Source organism: Mytilus galloprovincialis, chromosome 10 (assembly GCF_965363235.1).
Source record: "Mytilus galloprovincialis chromosome 10, xbMytGall1.hap1.1, whole genome shotgun sequence".
In the NCBI taxonomy this organism is placed as follows: Eukaryota; Metazoa; Mollusca; class Bivalvia; order Mytilida; family Mytilidae; genus Mytilus; species Mytilus galloprovincialis.
Genome location: NC_134847.1, coordinates 23,825,069 through 23,845,828, shown reverse-complemented (window position 1 = coordinate 23,845,828; position 20,760 = coordinate 23,825,069). Strand labels below are relative to the sequence as shown.

Genomic DNA, 20,760 nt, shown 5'->3' with positions numbered 1-20,760 from the left:
TCATCATGTGTTTTTGATTTTCAAATTTTGTTTTTTTTTTAAATTATAAACTTTTATTATGCTTTTATATGTGATGGTTACGCACCGGAATTTCCATTAGTTCAGCAGGTGATATTCGCAAGTTTAGTCCCGGGGCCTGGTGTTGTACGTGCGGTTTTAGGCTTTTCAATCCTTTGTATAAGTTTTAATTACATACAACTATGACGTAAATTAAAATCGGTTTCATAGTTGCAGTGCAGGCGATTTGGTGTCACGATATCACAGTAGCATGGGTTCGAATCCCGGCGAGGGAAGAACCAAAAATTTGCGAAAGCAAATTTACAGATCTAACATTGTTGGGTTGATGTTTAGACGAGTTGTATATATATATATATATATATATATAAAGTGCCTAGAAAATCAGTAGATTTGATTCGTAACTTCCTCCCCGGCATATATATATATATATATATATATATATATATATATATATATATATATATATATATATATATATATATAAGTACGTCTGAGTCAGTGACAACCCTACAACAGATGTATCCATCGGATCGCCATCAATGATGGTGATACATGGCTGTGTACATAATGTATATACAACTCGTCTAAACATCAACCCAACAATGTTAGATCTGTAAATTTGCTTTCGCAAATTTTTGGTTCTTCCCTCGCCGGGATTCGAACCCATGCTACTGTTTATATATATAAACAAGTCTAAATTGAAAACTACGTTCAAACCTATGATTGCGTTGGATAAAAACCGCAATTTTTATATGTGTGCATGTAAAACAAATTTCGTTGTAGAAGGGTCTAAAGACAGCACAAACAACATTTTCTAAAAGACCAAAAAAGTGAAAAAGTATATTTAAACAAAACGCATTTGACTAACAGGTCGAACAACTGATGTTCTTAAACCCTGCTGACTGCCATTGGCGATTGCCAAATAAAATTGATCACAAGATTTAACAAAATGGATCTTAATATAATTTTAATACTAAACAGAAAACCGAATAAACTTGTGGCTAAGATGTTATGCCACAAACACAAGGTGTCAATATTTTTGTGTACACCAGATCTAGATTTCGACAATATATGTCTCTTCGGTGATGTTAGGCATCGAAACTGTAATTGGAAGTCCATATAATTTACCCTCAATTTCAGATAAACTCTTAAATTTAAAGAGTCAATATAGGATGAACGGATCATATAAACCGGAGGGAAAATATGATACAAGCCCAAACGAAAAAATATAAACAAGTCTAAATTGAAAACTACGTTCAAACCTATGATTGCGTTGGATAAAAACCGCAATTTTTATACGTGTGCATGTAAAACAAATTTCGTTGTAGAAGGGTCTAAAGACAGCACAAACAACATTTTCTAAAAGACAAAAAAAGTGAAAAAGTATATTTAAACAAAACGCATTTGACTAACAGGTCGAACAACTGATGTTCTTAAACCCTGCTGACTGCCATTGGCGATTGCCAAATAAAATTGATCACAAGATTTAACAAAATGGATCTTAATATAAATTTAATACTAAACAGAAAACCGAATAAACTTGTGGCTAAGATGTTATGCCACAAACACAAGGTGTCAATATTTTTGTGTACACCAGATCTAGATTTCGACAATATATGTCTCTTCGGTGATGTTAGGCATCGAAACTGTAATTGAAAGTCCATATAATTTACCCTCAATTTCAGATAAACTCTTAAATTTAAAGAGTCAATATAGGATGAACGGATCATATAAACCGGAGGGAAAATATGATACAAGCCCAAACGAAAAAATATAAACAAGTCTAAATTGAAAACTACGTTCAAACCTATGATTGCGTTGGATAAAAACCGCAATTTTTATACGTGTGCATGTAAAACAAATTTCGTTGTAGAAGGGTCTAAAGACAGCACAAACAACATTTTCTAAAAGACCAAAAAGTGAAAAAGTATATTTAAACAAAACGCATTTGACTAACAGGTCGAACAACTGATGTTCTTAAACCCTGCTGACTGCCATTGGCGATTGCCAAATAAAATTGATCACAAGATTTAACAAAATGGATCTTAATATAAATTTAATACTAAACAGAAAACCGAATAAACTTGTGGCTAAGATGTTATGCCACAAACACAAGGTGTCAATATTTTTGTGTACACCAGATCTAGATTTCGACAATATATGTCTCTTCGTTGATGTTAGGCATCGAAACTGTAATTGGAAGTATTCTATACCATTTATTCCGTTAGGAACTTATACTGTAATATTTCTTCCTGTGGAAATAATATTCCAGAATATTTTTTCCTTTTGGAAGTTATATTATGAAGGAACTTCTATTCCGTGACAGTAGATGGGTCTAAAGACAGCACAAACAACATTTTCCAAAAGACCAAATAGTGAAAAAAGTATATTTAAACAAAACGCATTTGACTAACAGGTTTAAACAAAACGCATTTGACAAAAATATATATATATATGAGTTCTTGAAATATAATTTAATTGTTTTAAATCTAAATTTTAACTTATATATTATTAATTTTAACTTATATACTGAAAACCATTATCACACTAATGTCATACGTCACTATAGTGTTGCTGTGGGTAACGTTCAGTCCTGGTTACAATGTCACTGCTACAGCCATGAGATGACGTTCGAAAGGTATGTGAACACATCAATTTACTTTTATCCTGGAAGTTCTATTTAGACTCTACCAATGTCCATAAGTTCAATGGTGATTCTGGCATTCTTATTATTATTTTTGGCTTTTCACCATCTATGTAATTTACACCGACAGTTTTCACATATGAAATTAGTAAAATAAGTAGGATCGTTTGTAACGTCAACATCTAAAGATAATTGATGTCTCTTGCGTACTTTAACTTGGTTCCCTTTTCCAGACAAACGACAATTGAATTCAGAATCCATATCTGGAATTTATAAAGATATAAAATTACCAATTCATTGTTTATTATCAACCTAACTTGGTATTAACAACAAATAAAAATCATAATAAGTATTAAAGAAAATGAAATTTGACAATAAAACACATAAGTTATAACTAATCATAAACAAAGGTCATGTCATACATATGTTGTTATAAACAAAGCATTGTTATCGGTTATAATAAGTCCTTTGCTATGGCTCTAGTTATGGACGTCTGGTATCATTAATTTTATTTTTCCATTTTAAATTTACAGTTTGACGCAAAGGACTGCAGCCTCGTCGTGAACTTTCAACTGAAAGTACTATATTACTCGTAAAAGATTCTGGCTTATAACTTTGTCTACATAAGACTCATCATTGGCGCTCGAATCAAAATAGCTGATAGGCCAAATCAAATGCAGAATTGAAGAGCACTCACTAAAATTCCGAATTTTGTACGAACTAATTAATTACTAGATATAAACAGTGAAAAACCATAAAAAGCTCAGTAACTTACCATGTAAGTCTGTTTAACAGATATGCACTTCTTGTGATTTTTTTTAGTCCAATCACTCAAAATCACACAATTGATTGTGACTTTTTGTCCTACCAAATTTGTGACTTTATGTCCTATGACTTTTTGTCCTGTGACTTTCTGTCCGTTTACCTATATTTATTAGAATAGTATATGGGTCGGTCAAGGCATACTAAAATGTGCATATGTTCAACAAACAAATAACATCCCAAAAAAATATGATATGTCAAAAGATTAAACTCTGGAACCTTTTATCGCATTGTTAACGATTGTTTGTAAAGATTAAATTTAGGGTTAAGAACTTCTTGTATTTGTAAATCAGAACAAACTGTGCCAAAACTTGAAATTGTTTTATTTTTCTGCATCAGATGCGCATTTCGACAATAAATGTCTCTTAATACGTGATGCTCGATGCCAACATATTTGAAAATCCAAAGCTTATTAAAGATATGAAGAGCTATAAACAAAAAGGGAACGAAAAGTAATATCTAAAGCCGGGCAAGGAATCAGAGCTTTGCATGAGAGAGATAAATAAGTGTACATTCCCTAATTTTTAATAATTTTCAAAATTTAAGAGGCTCTCAAAACAATGGTTATCTGTTTGTTAAAAGTTGTAAATGAATGGGTGTTTTTATCATAGAATATCACATTTTTATTTTTTGGTAAATCTGCGGGTTTGTTGAAATTTTTGGTGATGAGGTAAGTATCTAAACAAATGATCAACAATACACGATGAACGAAATTAGAAATAATTTGGTGTTTAAAACGAAGTCACTAAATGCTTAATTTGGTCAGAGACAGATAATCACAACACTGAACTTTCCTGAACACCTTCGCAAAGTCACAATCACTGAACTTTCCTTAACACCTTCGCAAAGTCACAATCACTGAACTTTCCTAAACACCTTCGCAAAGTCACAATCACTGAACTTTCCTAAACACCTTCGCAAAGTCACAATCACTGAACTTTCCTTAACACCTTCGCAAAGTCACAATCACTGAACTTTCCTGAACACCTTCGCAAAGTCACAATCACTGAACTTTCCTAAACACCTTCGCAAAGTCACAATCACTGAACTTTCCTAAACACCTTCGCAAAGTCACAATCGCTGAACTTTCCTAAACACCTTCGCAAAGTCACAATCGCTGAACTTTCCTAAACACCTTCGCAAAGTCACAATCCCTGAACTTTCCTAAACACCTTCGCAAAGTCACAATCGCTGAACTTTCCTAAACACCTTCGCAAAGTCACAATCGCTGAACTTTCCTAAATACCTTCGCAAAGTCACAATCACTGAACTTTCCTAAACACCTTCGCAAAGTCACAATCACTGAACTTTCCTAAACACCTTCGCAAAGTCAAAATCACTGAACTTTCCTTAACACCTTCGCAAAGTCACAATCACGGAAGTTTTCTGGGGTTTTTAATAGAGTAAATGAAGATGTTTTGGTTAAAAATTATACTTTCTGGTCAATTGATGAGACACGAAACATAATCTGTTTTCAGATGATATATTTAAAATACAACAAAATGTAGACGGATTCGGGAAAAACCTGCTATTTCTAATTATCACTAATACGACGGAATAGACATGTTATGAACTAGTTCGAATGGAAGTATTGTACGAATATTCTAATTTCAATGCACTGACTACTTGAAAATTTGCTTCAACTAAGCCGACATTCAGATTTGGTCGCTATAATTATTTACTTCTATCATGGATGTATCATGTATTTATCCTGCAATTGGGTGTCCTACTATACAGATACAGCCCTACAGATATCGCTATGCTGTATCTGTATACTATACAGATATCGCTATGCTGTATATGTATACTATACAGATATCGCTTTAAAGCTCCGCCCAATGCCGGACTGAATATTGTTTGAACCTGTGTGACCTCAGAATGTGTATTCCAGTTGCATTCCAATGACGATGACAATTGTCGATTTCAAAACTTGAATGTGTATGATTGTGTTACAAAATCAACCATGTCAATTTCGGCATGCATGTTTAGTGAATGTCAAGTCTGAAGCGTAGACAACTCGTACACTTCTGTCTCAAATTTGACAATGTTTTGTTATTTGTTTTAACTGTTGAAATTAGTTGTTATGTTAAAATTGATAATTATTCACCTTGAGCGATGTATTATTGTTGACCATTCGAGATTTTTTTTGCGAACCCGTCTTCAGCGTAATGTGTGATTTTGATATTACTACGCGGGCCTCAAGGGATTACAAATCGAAAAAAAATGCTTAATATGTTAGTTTTTGTGTCTTTCAAAACACAAACAATATACATAATTAATTGCAGAATAAAGACAATAACTGTTTAGTGTCTTTAAATATCAGCTGTATTTGTACTCGGCTCGAAACAGGTGTAGTAGCTCGCTAAAAGCTCGCATACACCTTGTCTCCTAGCCTCGTACAAATACAGCTGATATTTAAAGACACTAAACAGTTATTGTCTATGTCATTTTACTTCTATGCTTTTATTGACTTGTACTTTTAAAATTCTGTTTAAATTCAATAAGCAAAATGAGACCGGCAACAGAGTACTCGCCACCAGATCGTCCCTGTCCTCGGTGGGGCGAACAAGATGACATAGAACACGGAAGGAATTACAGAACTACTGATGGATACTCTAAATTGTAAGTAAAATCATTTAATATTGCGCGTAGATATACTGATCAGGGTGGATTCCAGGAGTACAGTAATAAAAGAAAAAAATACTACAAGTTCTGATTGACACTCCATTCACATGAAATCTCTGATTAAACACTATATTAACATGAAAACTCGTATTAACACTTCATTCACATGACATCTCTAATTAACATTACATTCACATGAAATCTCTGATTAACACTACATTCACATGAAATCTCTTATTAACACTACATTCACATAAAATATCTGATTAACACTACATTAACATGAAATTTTTATGTCCCTTCATTCACATGAAATCTCTGATTAACAAGTTAAGTTGGATTTTTCCAGCACATTTTATATCTCGCTATAATTTATATAAGAGGAAATTTGACTCAGAATGTCAAAATCCACCTATTTTGCAATTTTCATTGATTATCAGATGGCTTTGATTAAGTTAATTAATGTTACTGCCATGAAATGACGATTTTTTGACCATTTATCGTTGACCATTTTCGTAGTACTATATCGCTTATTATTTATCTAAGATATGTAGAATATTTTAATGGTAATTTAAAACTGATCAGATATAGACTTACAAACAGGCCATTAAGGCTCAGTAAGGGGGTGGTGTCCTTTACGATTTGAACGATTTATTGATTTTTTGAATTGCATCTAAAATTATAATAGATAGGTACAAACTGTACAATGCACAAATGATCAGCAATAGATCATCTACAAAAAAAAAACGGATTGCAATAAATGCACTAGTAAACATTATTTTCAAAAGCTAGGTATAGGCAACTCAGGCTCTTATGAACTTCTTGTTCAGTAGTCTACTCTCTTTCTACAAAGAATGAACTGGCCTTTGAGTATGTCACCTAAAATTTAAGTTAATAAAATAAAATGTATCGTTATCTCCGACTTGAAAATCATGTATTGTGACTTGGATGGAGAATTCAATTTGTCTCACTGACACTCATGCCGCAGCTTCTTATTACTATTTAGACGAACGAATTATATACATTCATACATCTACATTTTGAACTCTTGCTGCTTTTTTTACAGTCGCTCAAACTTTGCTGCTTGCCATGAACTTCCCGTAGAACATGAAGTGAAGAGTTTAAAAGGATTTGCGTAAGTATATATTATTGTGTCTGCCACATCTACTACTTATACTACTAGAAACATACACAAAAGGCAATTTAGAAAATAATATTAATATGAATAAAGCAAATAATATTAATATGGTTATAGTTATTGTTTAATTTTGTATACTTGGATTAATGTACAATTTAAAGTGTTAAATGTATATTAAGCTGAATGTGAACGAATCGTTCACATTCAGCTTTAATAATCAGACCCAGTGGATATCAAGTTAACTTGCAAGCGAATCCAGTTAGCTGTGTACCGTTCGTCGATAATTCTTTCCGTATGTTCGTTGCGTGTTTTAGTCATATTTCTGTGTAGTTCGTTAGTAAAACATTGAAAAAATAATTTGCTGTTTCTATCTACTACAACTATTTGAAATTTCAAACATTTAGATTGAAGATTAAAACACCTGAATTTCGTATTTGTTTGACGTGAACCAGAACTTACAGGAGCAAGATAAGCCCATTCATCGGGAGCGACTGATTGCAATACAGTTTCTTAGAAACCTATATTGTGATTTATGTGACTGATATATATTGTGATTTATGTGACTGACCTATGTTGTGATTTAAGTGACTGATCTATATTGTGATTTATGTGACTGACCTATATTGTGATTTATGTGACTGATATATATTGTGATTTATGTGACTGATATATATGATTTACAAGATGAAGCATTGTACTTAAAAAATACTATTGTTTTTCAGCTATCCAAAACCATTCGAAGTTGATATGAGGTAAGACTATTGTTATTTTGTTATTGATTTTTAAAAGTGGATGGAATGGGTGATTGGTGATCTATTATTACATTGCGTTTTTCCAAAAATACGACCTTATTGAGAACCCGTGTTGGCTAAGCAGCTATGTAACTGTATGCGTCAAAAACTAGATCTCATTATACATAAATGTCTCACCGACAAGCTCACCAAAAAACACAAGAATTTACGGTCTATTTGTTTATTCTTTATCTATGTACATACACCATACTAGGCTCAATATCCATAACTGTCTATGTACATACACCATACTAGGCTCAATATCCATAACTGTCTATGTACATACACCATACTAGGCTCAATATCCATAACTGTCTATGTACATACACCATACTAGGCTCAATATCCATAACTGTCTATGTACATACACCATACTAGGCTCAATATCCATAACTGTCTATGTACATACACCATACTAGGCTCAATATCCATAACTGTCTTGATTTTTACTTATCACAGTTTCTGTGAGGAAACTTAAGATCTACACAACTATCATTTACTTGGTAAAATGTTGTCAAATAAATTAAAATTTAGATTTTCTAAAGAAAAAAAAAATCTGATTAAAGGTGTATTTAAAAACAATGTTCCTTGCACTTTATATCGCCATAGCAACCGCAACTTATACCTTAACTGCAGGTCATGCTGAATTGACATTGCAAGACACTGGGTACATTTCTGTCTAAACTAACAATACAATAATGCATTTGAGATAAATACAAAATAAAAAAGTCTATCCTATTTTTAGAAGTCGGATGAAGGATTTACCAGCACCAACAAGACGTGTAGAACGTGGTGAACATTTGGAGATGTTTCCCAAGAATGATCCGAGCAGACAGGATAGACTAGGTATTGTACAATCCTTGATTAGCACTAAAAACCCTAACATGGTACAGTGGTGTAACAGCACCGAAAAAACAACAACACATTACAATCAGTTGGAAATGAAATCCAAAAACAAAATACATAAACACAAAAGCTACATAGAACTGATATAAAAGTACTCGCAGTTAGTCGATTACTGATGCTAGTTCAAAGCCAATAACAGCTAATAAATAAAAAATGTTTCACAGATTAAATTATCAATCAGTACACTTCCAACGGATTTAAAAGTGAAGAGACGTAATAAACTATCAGTCATGACCGTGTACACTGCCTAAATATAGGTATATACATAATATCGGAAGTCCATTACTAGACACCACAGGCTGTTGGACTAACAGTTTTCAAAGGAGTAGGTCCGGTAAGGGCTGATTTTGACCTCAAATTTCAGGTTCATCTAACGAAAGATTTTGGACATTTTTTAAACACTTTTAAGTGTCTATTATGGCAAGCCGTTCTCGTCAAAACTATGTTTAAACCATTTTTCGAAAAATTTACACACTGAGAATTACAACAAAGCACACTGAGATTTAAAAACTTCAAAACGCACACTGAGAATTGAAAATTACACACTGAGAATTGAAAATTACACACTGAGATTTCATAAAGACGCACTGAGATTACAAAAATGAAAAACGCACACTGAGAATTGAAAATTACACACTGAGAATTGAAAATTACACACTGAGATTTCAAAAAGACACACTGAGAATAAATAAACTGAAAACACACACTGAGAATTTGAAATTACACACTGAGAATTTAAAATTACACACCGAGAATTTAAAATTACACACTGAGATTTGTGTGCACTTTTTATGCGCACATATCTAATTAGCATACTTAATCTGAATCTATTACAAGCTTAAAACAACAAGGGGACAGAACTCGTTAGTCCTTCGATTTGGTTCCAAATTATTAATAAAAAAAACTTTAGAAATACAAGAACAAGAAAAACACCCACTTACTCTTACTAAAAAATATAACCAAATGGCGAAAAACTTTATTAAAATTATAAGAAAACATTGGAACAATCTGCAAAAGAATGCAGTGAAATTTTTACTCAAGTGTCTATTATAGCATATAAACGTAACAAAAATATATAAAAAGATTAACTAGCGAAATCAGGGAAACAGTTGGAAGACTTTTGAAAAGGGACCCACGGTTTTAAGTAAAAAAAAATCATCCCGATACACTGGTAGTAATGATCTGAATTATAGGCAGCAAACTTATGAATATGAGCGATGTTAAATCTTGAAATTTATTACGAATGTTGGTTGAAGGAATCGCATTTCATTATAATGACAAGAGTTCTTGAGATCAAGATATTAATCTGTTAGTTATTCATCTCATGAATATTCATTAGTAATTTGCATATTAATCTCAGTGTGTATTTTTGAAATCTCAGTGTGTAATTAACGATTCTCAGTGTGTGTTTTTCAATTTATTTCATCTCAGTGTGTCTTTTTAAAATCTCAGTGTGTAATTTTGAATTCTCAGTGTGTGTTTTTTATTTTTTTAAATCTCAGTGTGTAATTTCGATTTCTCAGTGTGTTATTTTAGGTTTTTAAATCTCAGTGTGTATTTTTTTTCGAAAAAAGGGTTTAAACATAGTTTTGACGAGAACGGCTTGCCATAGTCTATTTCAATTGATTCAATTAGTTTGTGTGAAAGATTTATAGTACTGCAACCAGAGTTCACTTTTTAAAACTTTAATGGTCCGGAAGAACACACACCTAAATTATATATCGATGGAAAGAGGACAACGTGTACAATAAGAAAAGTTGGGTCGTAAAAATCCAGAGTGGTCACAATTTTGTGAAATTGAGGTCAAAGGTCAGACCTAAAAATATCAATATTTCAAACACAAGAACAAAAAGGAGATATATTCTGATATTTATTCAATAGAATGCTACAAAAACGATTCAATCATAAGCATATGCTATAAACGATGTTAAAACGACAAATTTGACTAATTATATGAAGAGCTGCCATTACAAAATGGCGTTGATTTGGAACCTTCTGATTTTTTTCCATTTAAGACATAGCAAAAGAAGAAGTGGCCTTGACCTTTTCACATCCATAAACTTTCATATTGTGTATAGTATTTCACTATAGTATATTACAGAATTATTTTCTAAAGTATAAAACACCAGTTTATCAAATTATTTCAATATTTTTTCTATCTTTGAAAAAAACTAAATTCAAGGCTGAAACAGTGTTTTTAATTTTGCATCTTAAAGGTTGTGTATTTTGTGAAAATTAGTATCTAGGTATAGATAAATACATATTGTGTATTTGCAAAGTCTGGACAGAGCAGTAATAACACAAAATATACTATAGTCACCCGAGGAGAATGCGAGGTTTAAAAATAAATTGAGTGTAAAACAAAGTCAGTTTGGTGCATGAACATTTTTTTAGTAGGATAATCCTGGTAAAAAAGTTAACTCATTGATTTTTTAAGGGAAGAATGAAAAATTATACAATGCAATGCCAATTTTCTAATGTTGTAATTCAAATTCAGTCATGATCCTTATATAACTTTTAAAAGCGACACACAATAGCTCAAGTATTCATAAAATAGGGACATGAATCAATCTCTTAGTCATCATATGCGGATTCAGTACGCGTATTAGCATTACAAGACACTTCCCTTTTTTATAAGAACAAGTTCGGCGAAGGACAGAGTTTGTTCAAAGCAAACACAGTTTTTTTTAGTACAAATGCTATCTGGAGCGTAAATACCGTCATGATTTGGTCAAACTCGTCAGATATAGTCTTCCCTTTGCATAGGAAACACAAAAGAAATGCGAGTACAAAGTTTCGATCAATGTTCGTGACCCATATTCCCATATGCATATGCATGATGTATCTGCACTGCCAGTCCCAAATGTAAAGGGGCGAATGTTGCTACAGAAACGATTGATTTTGTAATAGCCATACATTTACGAATTTTTGTTATCTTTAGGGACAATATACGGTTCAGAAGCGCCTTTGTGTTATTTTTCATCGATTAACTATCAAATGAACTTTTGAGCCTAGGCTCTGTGTTGAAGACCGGACCGTGACCTATAATGGTTTACTTTTATAAATTGTGACTTGGATTGTGTGTTGCATCATTGGCACTCATGCATACCACATCTTCCTATACATTTGTATCTATTAACAAGCTATGCGGGCATCATTTCCATAGAAATACCAAAACGAGGTTATAGCTCATAAGACCACTGGTGGCAGGATGAAGTAATTGTTCTTCTTTTAATGTATCCTTGATATTTTCAGACACACCTTGGTGTAATTCTGAAAATCTTAATATAGACTTCAATTTTCCTGCAGCAGATATGGCATCCCCTAAATTGAGTTCAGAGCTAAACTCTATAATTCATATCCCTTGGCCCCACTGTGTCCGAATTGTAAGGTGTCACAATATCTAGTTAGTTCTGGAGTTTGGCAGTTTAGTAAGCATCAGAGACAATCTTGGGTAAAATTGATCGGTATGTATAGAGGATGTGCTACATGAGAAAGGCTTTTTCTTATGGAAAAACAAATCACATCACTAACAATCGTTATTAATGAACTGACAGCAAGTTCAAATTCTATTTTTTCAGTGACTGTTTTACTTAATTGCACAGGTGTTGACTTCAATAAGTACTTGGTTATGCATGGATAAATGATTACTCACATTAATAAGCACAACTTAAAAGACTGTTAACACGTTTAGAGGACTCAGTTTTGCGTAGTTTTCTGGGTTTTTTTAAAGGTTTTTCTTATACACAAAACCCCTGTTTTCATATCCAAACTACAAGGAAGAAACTGAGCGCGAGATCGTATAAAAGTGTCAGGTTGTGAGGTTACATGTCGATCAGTTTGATCACATATATGGATTTCTGTTGTTTCTAATTTAAAGTTCCCAAAGGGTGACTGGGGAAACGAAATATGGTCACTTGGTCTTCCCCCGACCGGCAGTAAAACGAAGTTGGGCGTCCGTTTGGCTGTGCGGGATGTATCAAGTTCGCAGTCACGTCCGGTCAGAATGGGGACGTTAAATCCGCTGCCTCGTGTAAAGGGAGTGTCACGTTCTTTGCACGTTAAAAACCTTTGCACCAACTCTTTAAGGGGTCCGTAGGTGGCATGTTGCAATGGAAAATTTCTGTCCCAATCCAATATCCCATCATTTTCCAGTGGCAGTCTAAATTTTCCCGATCATCATCCCGAATGGCCTCTATTATGACAAAACCTACCTATTGTTTTTATTGTTAGCTTGTTCTCGTCCTGAACATGCATGTAATATTTGCCACTGGACTTTAAGCAACCAACAATCAATCAATCAATTTAATTTAAAGACGCACCAAGTTTGCCTTCTGATGCAAGTCTCATAACATCACTGATGATTCGCCCACGGAAAGCAGAATATCAAGAGAAGTTGGTTTTAGCATTACCTTGTCACACACCAAATCTCTGCGAAACTTCAATAGTACTTTTCCCCCGACCACTTGCATACATATTAATTGCTCTGAGGTTAAACATTGACATACAATGTATTTTCACACAATGTCAACTAGTCATTATCCGGGAAAACCTCTTATCCGAAGGATTTGGTTAACTTTTATATAAAGTCAAAATTTTATTAACAAAAATATAACTTATTTACAGAAAATACACGAAAGAACTACTATATATATTCAAATCACTCAAAAATAAATTAACTTCTCCTACAAAATCTACATAATCACATCGAAACTATCAAATTGATTGTGAATGAAAAAATAAATGGTGGAGCTGATTGACGGATAGGAAATTTCCGTAATTAAAAAAGGTACAAATGATGTTTTTATTTTTGAGTTTTTGACAAAATTGTTTGGAATTTGCCCAACAAAATTTGCATGCAGTATCGCAATAATATGTTGTGTCCTCTCAAATGTCAAATTCTGTTTTTGAATCATATGTTTTCTCGTTTTCAAAGAAAAACGCGTTAAATTTCTATCATGGCTAAAAAACAGCCAACTTTAAGTTTGAAAGTTTTACTTGGAGATGGTATATTTATGTCTTCATCATTCCGATGATCCTTGATGATATGTGCATAGAAAATATTTACGAAAATAGCGGGAAATTTAACCAAAAAATATATTTTTGGATTTTAAGGTAACTACCCAAAACCGTAAATGGAGGGGTACCCCCATTAAAGGGATAAAATACAAAAATGTGACCATAGAAACTTTTTACGACCCGACGGAAATTAAAATATAGATATTATTCTATCATTTAAAACAATTTGCAGCCGTGTGTTATTTCGGACCATTAAACTCGTTAACTAAGCGTCTTTTTCAATGTCAGTTGCAGTACTATTAAACTAATTAAGTCATTAAAAACGCACCGATTCAAGCTTAAATATGAAAAATCTATCAAATATGCCAAAAAACGTCACTTTTCAGTTGGTTTTTGGCAAAATTGAAAGTGGCTGCATACGTGTTCATCCTCAACTTTTATATATATTATGTATTATCATCAAATACAACTTATATTTCAATAGTATGAATGAACACGAATGCGGTCACTTAAAAGACGGAAACCGTCTAAAATTCAACTAAAATGCTTAAATTGTGAAGATTTCAGTAATTTAGCATGACTTAATGATGCTAGTACCCGATATATGTGCATTGTTTTGTCGAAAATAGCCCATGTTTATGAAGCAAAAGCATTCTTCTTTCCAGTAATTTGCTAAAAGATTACATGTTCACAATTTTGTAAAACTGATATATTTTGGGGCCAAAAAGGGGTCTTACTTTGTATACAGCAACATATTTAGCAATACAATTCACCCTATTTGTTATGGTAGAGGGAGTAGACTACCAGTCTGACTTAAATGATACTACTAAGATGGAAAATTTAATGTGTTTAATTGATATTTTTTTCGATTTATTTGAATTTGACAGGTGAGCACAGGTTGTCAGAAGCAACAAGAAACTCGCTTGAAACAACAAGAGGTAAACTGTATGAAAAATCTCGGTACCAAATTCTCCTTCCTGGCAAATATCAAGCCAGTAAAGAAAACACAGAAATACAGTTATTCAACATTAACCGGACCCAGTGTTCTAAAACAACCCAACACGAGGATCCGACGAAAGATGACCATCTAGAAATTAATGATAATGAAGTCAGACATTCATGTTTTCGAGTTGATGACTTCAATCAGAATTTTCCTTTTGTATTGTCTTCTATATACAACTATAGACTACCATCTTCTCTACACCAACCAGACGACCATTTGCAAGAAGATTATTTGTCGTTACTCAAATTGCAAGAGATAGCAGATAAAAAGGAAGTTCTGCATCCACAAAGAATATTTCATAGACCCACAGTTCCAGATAAAATTGGAGTATTTATGGACTCGGTGAAAACAGAAATGAATATATGTGAATACGACAAAACACACCAAGAGACAGTCAGCGAATCTGTTGTTCGGGAGATACCAGAACCTTGTGTTGGGGAGTGGGAAAACTCGTCAGTGTTATACAAACTAAAGCTGTCAGGCAAGGCTGGAACTCAACAAAGGTACCTTTATTCCTACATAAAATCATATGTAAACCACTTTAGGGGTATGGGGAATATCAGTTCCGATGATCATTACTTAAATCAATTGCCTTTGACCATTATATACCCGCATCTGAATGTATGGGACGGACGAACAAACAGACAGGAGTAAACAGTATAGCTCCACTCAATCTGAGATGTTATATGAAAAATTTGATTGCATATGTATATGTTCAATAGTTAGTCTGTTGTTTTTTTTTTATCTTGATCTTCTCGCTATACATTATTGTAACATAGACTTATGTATATAGCAACCTAATCATATGCATATCGAACCCAAGAAAGACAATTAAAATCATAACATACTGACTGTTTGATATTTTTCAGATATCACAGCTCCCACGAGGAACCGCTACCAGATCTTAGAGACAACGGAAAATATTCAAAACGAGTCAATTTCTACGGATTCAATTCATCAGCATTTAGAGGTTGATCCATGCATTCATTTACAAACATACAATGCGTTGGATATTTGTGAAACAGACAGTGATAACTATAACTAATAATTTAAGTTAACTTTCTTTTTACTATATCAAGAAAAGATTCAAACAGCGACAGTAACAAGAAAAAATATTTTTTCTGTAATTTTTGATTCGTCAATGAATAAATGTATTTGTTAAATATATTATATAAATTTGAAATATTATAAATTCATGGCTGGATTTTCAGTACTTGTGTGTGTTTCTACATGAATTGGGTTTGGTCATATATGGTCCTCTTTCTACTACACTCATTGCTATCCTTTTATTACTTTGACCCTTTACTGGTCATGGTTCTTAGGAATATTATTTTGTTTGAGGTTACTTGTCGTCATGGATTTCTGTCGTTTTTTATGTTTTTTGAAGGAAAACGTTCTTTTATATCTTCCAACATGTTCGAAACTTCTAGCGACCTTCTATTCCGCCGGTGTCGGTGTCAAAATTTTAGGTTCATTTCATGGTTACATGTAAAAATGCAAAATGCAAAATCACATACCTGTAAAAAAAATCGAAATTTACAAAACTTGGACAGACGCTTTTTTAGGGAACAGTATCGTGAGCAAAATTAAGAAAATATTGTTTTTATACCCCTGCTTTAATAAAAAGTGTGGGTATACTGCTTTACCTCTGTTCGTCCGTCTGTCAGTCCACCCATTCATCAGTCCATCCATACGTCAGTACGTCCGTGTCATGAATATTTATCAGGAACTACATAAGGATTTCTGAAATTTGCCGGATTTCAGGGTTTATATACAAGTCAGCTATACTGTGTGAAGCGTTTTCAAATTCATCACTTAGAAACTGTGTTAACCGAAAGATTTGGACGGCAATATCATCAGGGCGCATGTGACCGTGACGACAGGAACCTTCTCGGCAGCTGTCGTAAGTCATTTTCTCGTGCATATAAAAGACAGGAACCTTGTCGGTAGATGTCGTAAGTCATTTTCTCGTGCATGTATCAGACATGGACCTTATCAGTAGATGTCGTAATTTTGTCGTGCATGTAACAGAAAGGAAACTTGTCGGTAGATGTCGTATGTCATTTTATCATACATGAAATAGACAGGAAACTTGTTGGTAGATGTCGTAAGTCATTTACTCATGCATGTAGCAGACAGTAACCCTGTCGGTAGTTGTCGTAAGTCATTTACTCCTGCATGTAACAGACAGGCACCTTGTCGGTAGATGTCGTAGGGTCATTTTCTCGTGCATGTAACAGACAGGAAGCTTTGTCACTAGATGTCGTAAGTCATTTACTCATGCGTGTACACTGCAAATATTGCAGACGCCTGACGCGTCTGGACGCGTTCCAATTTTAAACACAATATGTTCAGTTATTAACATTAGTGTTCCACATTGAACGCCAGCGTTAAAGAATATAACACATTGTGTTCAGTCTTTTAACGCACATATTCAAGACAAGTGTTCTAAATTGAACACTAAAAATGTTCTTATATTGTAATGGGGAGTGAAAAAAAAATTCATCATTTCAGAGTCAAACAGACGATGAATAAGGGTGATTCGTACTATGATTTGACGATAAATGTATTTTAGCTGTATCGGCATATAAGCAAATTATAGTTTGGTAAAAAAAAATGAAACATTTTACAAGAGCGTATTTATAAGCGTGCAAATGATTGATTTTTAATATGAATCTTTTTCTAAACGACTTAAGTTCTTAAGGTATTTTTTTTAACAATGTAAATGCGTAAATGCTCATGAAAACGTTGCTCTTGTAAAAGCGTTCTGGTGTCGAACATGATGCGTTCAAATTTACCATTTTCCCTGAACGCCATGTGTTCCAAACATATCCACGTACATAACAGCGCGTGACGTATTAATGTACCGGAAGTTTGGTTTTTGATCGTGATTGAAGAAGCTTCACTGAAGAAAATTAACAACAAAACTTGATATAATAGGTATGTTTATCTATATTTATCTACACATGACGAACATAAAAAATATTTTTTTTAGTCATGAAATCAACAAATGTCTACTTGGACAGGACACACTGAAGTATAAATGGAAGAACGTTTTGTTCGAACATAAAACTGTCCCCTCCACTTCCACTTAACCGTGCTGTCATAATTCGATTAAAAAAGTAGCGGTTCTTTGAGAGATTACATTCAAATTATCATGTTTAAAAAAAAAATTAACCTCTGTAAATTTATACGTAAATGTTAAATGATATCGTTGCTATTGTAAATGTGTTCTGGTCTCGAACATGATGCGTTCAAGCTAATCGTTTTCTCCGAACGCCATGTATTCCTAACACGACTCAAACATTGTGTATAGAAAGCATTAAGAAGATCAAACGATCATCTACACTTTTGAGGATGTACATTTTTTAATTAAATAAAACCAATGCATAAAGATTTGTTCACAAATACAAAAACTGTCACGACATTGCAATGTCAAGACAGAAGTTTGTAAAAAAAGGCATACTGCAACACTAATTTTAAATTTCTCATGTATATGTTATTTATAATAGCTTTGTAATTAGTAATTCATTTTAGCAAATGTCCACCCTTGTGCACTGCATTCATGTATTGTAATGTATTCCTCTGTTACTTTTATAGGGTACAAACCCAACTATACTGTACTTAAGGGTAATTGTTCGTGCATACCTCTAGAATAAAGAGAACATGTTGCAGTTCAAGAGATGACTACTTATCCTGCACCATAAAAGTACTATATGTAAGTTTAAGAATTTTGAATAGGAGTGCATGTCCATTGACTTCTTACAAGTGTTGTTATTGCAGATTTATCAATAAAATGTGCACCATTCACTTGTTTACATTAATCAGAAAGCTATTTGAGCTAAATTTGATGCAATTACATCATCCGTCAATTATCCGTATACAGATCATAAGTGAAAAAATTACTAAATATCTTTCAAAATAAAGGCAAATGGTATAATTAGTTTCTTGAAATGTTAGCAGTTAATTTAGTGACAAGTCTAAGTTGACCATAAAGTTTTGCCTAAAAAACATAATAGCACTTGCTGGACACTTTCTATCATTTTTTTTAAAAGATATAGAACACGAGAGCACATTTGACCACTCAATTACCACTCATTGGCAAATGCATCTTATCTTATAATGCTGACAAGTATAATGGAATTACAAAAACGAAATAAGATTTTCTAATATTCTTAAGGAATGTCGACATGATGAATAATTTGTTTACTCATACACTTCATATTTCACATTTTAGAACCTACGGTTGATGGATAACAAGGTTAAAGAATAATTATAACCCAAGGAGACGAATCCTCTAAAAATGGAAGCTCAAAATCAGTTGTAAATGACTCAAATCATGTTTAAAAGTGTCCAAGGAAGCAGTGTTACATGAACACCGACTCGACTACTAGCATCATATACACAGGGTATTTTATGTTTGATATTGACTATCTGAGTGCTATGCAGCCAGTGGATTATGGAACATTTTGGTGATAAAAGAGTCAGTGGCATCAGTATTTTGTAAAGAAATTCAGAACAGTTCTTGACTTAGGAAGTTGCAAACGATGAGTTAAACATAAGACACTTGACTTTGTTGTAACATAATAATTTTAAATATATGACGAACATTTTGTTTATGAGTAAATATTTGGACACATTTTGCAAATTACAAATGTTATATTTCTAACTTGTCTAACTTGTCATTTTAAAGTTGCTTCAATATTTCACATTTTATTGTACTTTTTTTTTTAAATGTTGCCTTTTTTAATCAATTAAAGACGTTTTTAATCAATTAAAATATTTGTTTTACAAGACCACAATAATGTTTCAGAGAATATAACACTTTTTCTGGAACATGTAAAATTGTGTTCCAGTAATATACACTATGTGTTCTGGATATTAACACATATTTCTGGAACACAGTCCGAGCGTTCCAGAAGTGTTACAAGGCTTAGAACGCGTAACGGCATACAATTTTGCTCACAAGGACATGTTCCAGATTCAAACACTAGGCGTTCAAGAAGTACACGCTATCCGTTCAAGAATAACACATAGCGTTCGAAAGATGCACACATGATGTTAAAAACTGGAACACCAATGTTAATATTGAGAACACCGTTACGCGTTCCAGAAGTGTTACAAAAGGGCGTTCAAAAAGTGTTCAGATTCTTAACACTTTTATTTACAGTGTAATAGACAGAAAACTTGTCGGTAGATGTCGTACGTCATTTAGTCTTGCATGTAACAGACAGGAAGCTTGTCGACAGATGTCGTAGTCATTTTCTCGTGCATGTAACAGACAGGAACCTTGTCGGTAGATGTCGATATTCATTTTCTCGTCCATGTATCAGACAGTAACCTTGTCGGTAGATGTCGTAGGTCATTTTCTCGTGCATGTTACAGACAGTTACCGGCTTTTCGGCAAATATCGTAAGTCATTTTGTCGTGCATGTAACAAACAGTAACCTTGTCGGTAGATGTCGTAGGTCATTTTCTCGTGCATGTAACAGACAGTAACCTTGTCGAGAGATGTCGTACGTCATTTTCTCGTGCATGTAGCAGACAGTTACCCTGTCGGTAGATGTCGCAGGTCATTTTCTCGTGCATGTAACAGACAGGAACCTTGTCGGTAGACGTCGTATGTCATTATTGACGCGTCTTCTTTACATCTAGTTTTTTTTTAAATTTCTACTATGTATATGCTATCACAGATTCAGACTTCAATATCGCGCAATCAAACTTTGATATGAAAATTCGAACACCGCCAGTCAATCTGATCAGTAAAATATGGACAAATTTTTAAAAATATTTT

The 20,760-nt window shown here is 33.3% G+C and overlaps 1 protein-coding gene and 2 long non-coding RNA genes across 4 annotated transcripts in view; 2 read left to right on the top strand and 1 right to left on the bottom strand.

Annotated features, from left to right (window-relative positions):
* LOC143047216 (uncharacterized) overlaps positions 1-16,158 on the top strand; it is a 107,186-nt gene extending 91,028 nt beyond the window's left edge. Inside the window, exons 1-7 of one of the 2 annotated variants that reach the window (XM_076220217.1) lie at positions 2,583-2,656; positions 5,990-6,106; positions 7,176-7,244; positions 7,970-7,999; positions 8,784-8,884; positions 14,851-15,469; positions 15,836-16,158. In XM_076220217.1, the coding sequence (XP_076076332.1) occupies positions 2,643-2,656; positions 5,990-6,106; positions 7,176-7,244; positions 7,970-7,999; positions 8,784-8,884; positions 14,851-15,469; positions 15,836-15,941 (1,056 nt within the window). In that variant the 5' untranslated portion in view covers positions 2,583-2,642 and the 3' untranslated portion in view covers positions 15,942-16,158. Of the gene's footprint in view, positions 1-2,582; positions 2,657-5,989; positions 6,107-7,175; positions 7,245-7,969; positions 8,000-8,783; positions 8,885-14,850; positions 15,470-15,835 lie in introns of those variants that run through there. The other variant, XM_076220218.1, reaches the window with a different exon arrangement.
* Positions 2,698-5,915, bottom strand: LOC143047220 (uncharacterized). Its single transcript, XR_012969444.1, has 2 exons — positions 3,438-5,915; positions 2,698-2,925 (listed from the first exon to the last, which is right to left on the bottom strand). It is a non-coding gene; the product is annotated as an uncharacterized LOC143047220 (long non-coding RNA).
* A 1,100-nt stretch (positions 16,159-17,258) lies between the features above and the next one.
* On the top strand, positions 17,259-19,749 carry LOC143047219 (uncharacterized). Its single transcript, XR_012969443.1, has 3 exons — positions 17,259-17,906; positions 18,567-18,684; positions 19,204-19,749. It is a non-coding gene; the product is annotated as an uncharacterized LOC143047219 (long non-coding RNA).
* The last annotated feature ends 1,011 nt before the right edge of the window (positions 19,750-20,760 follow it).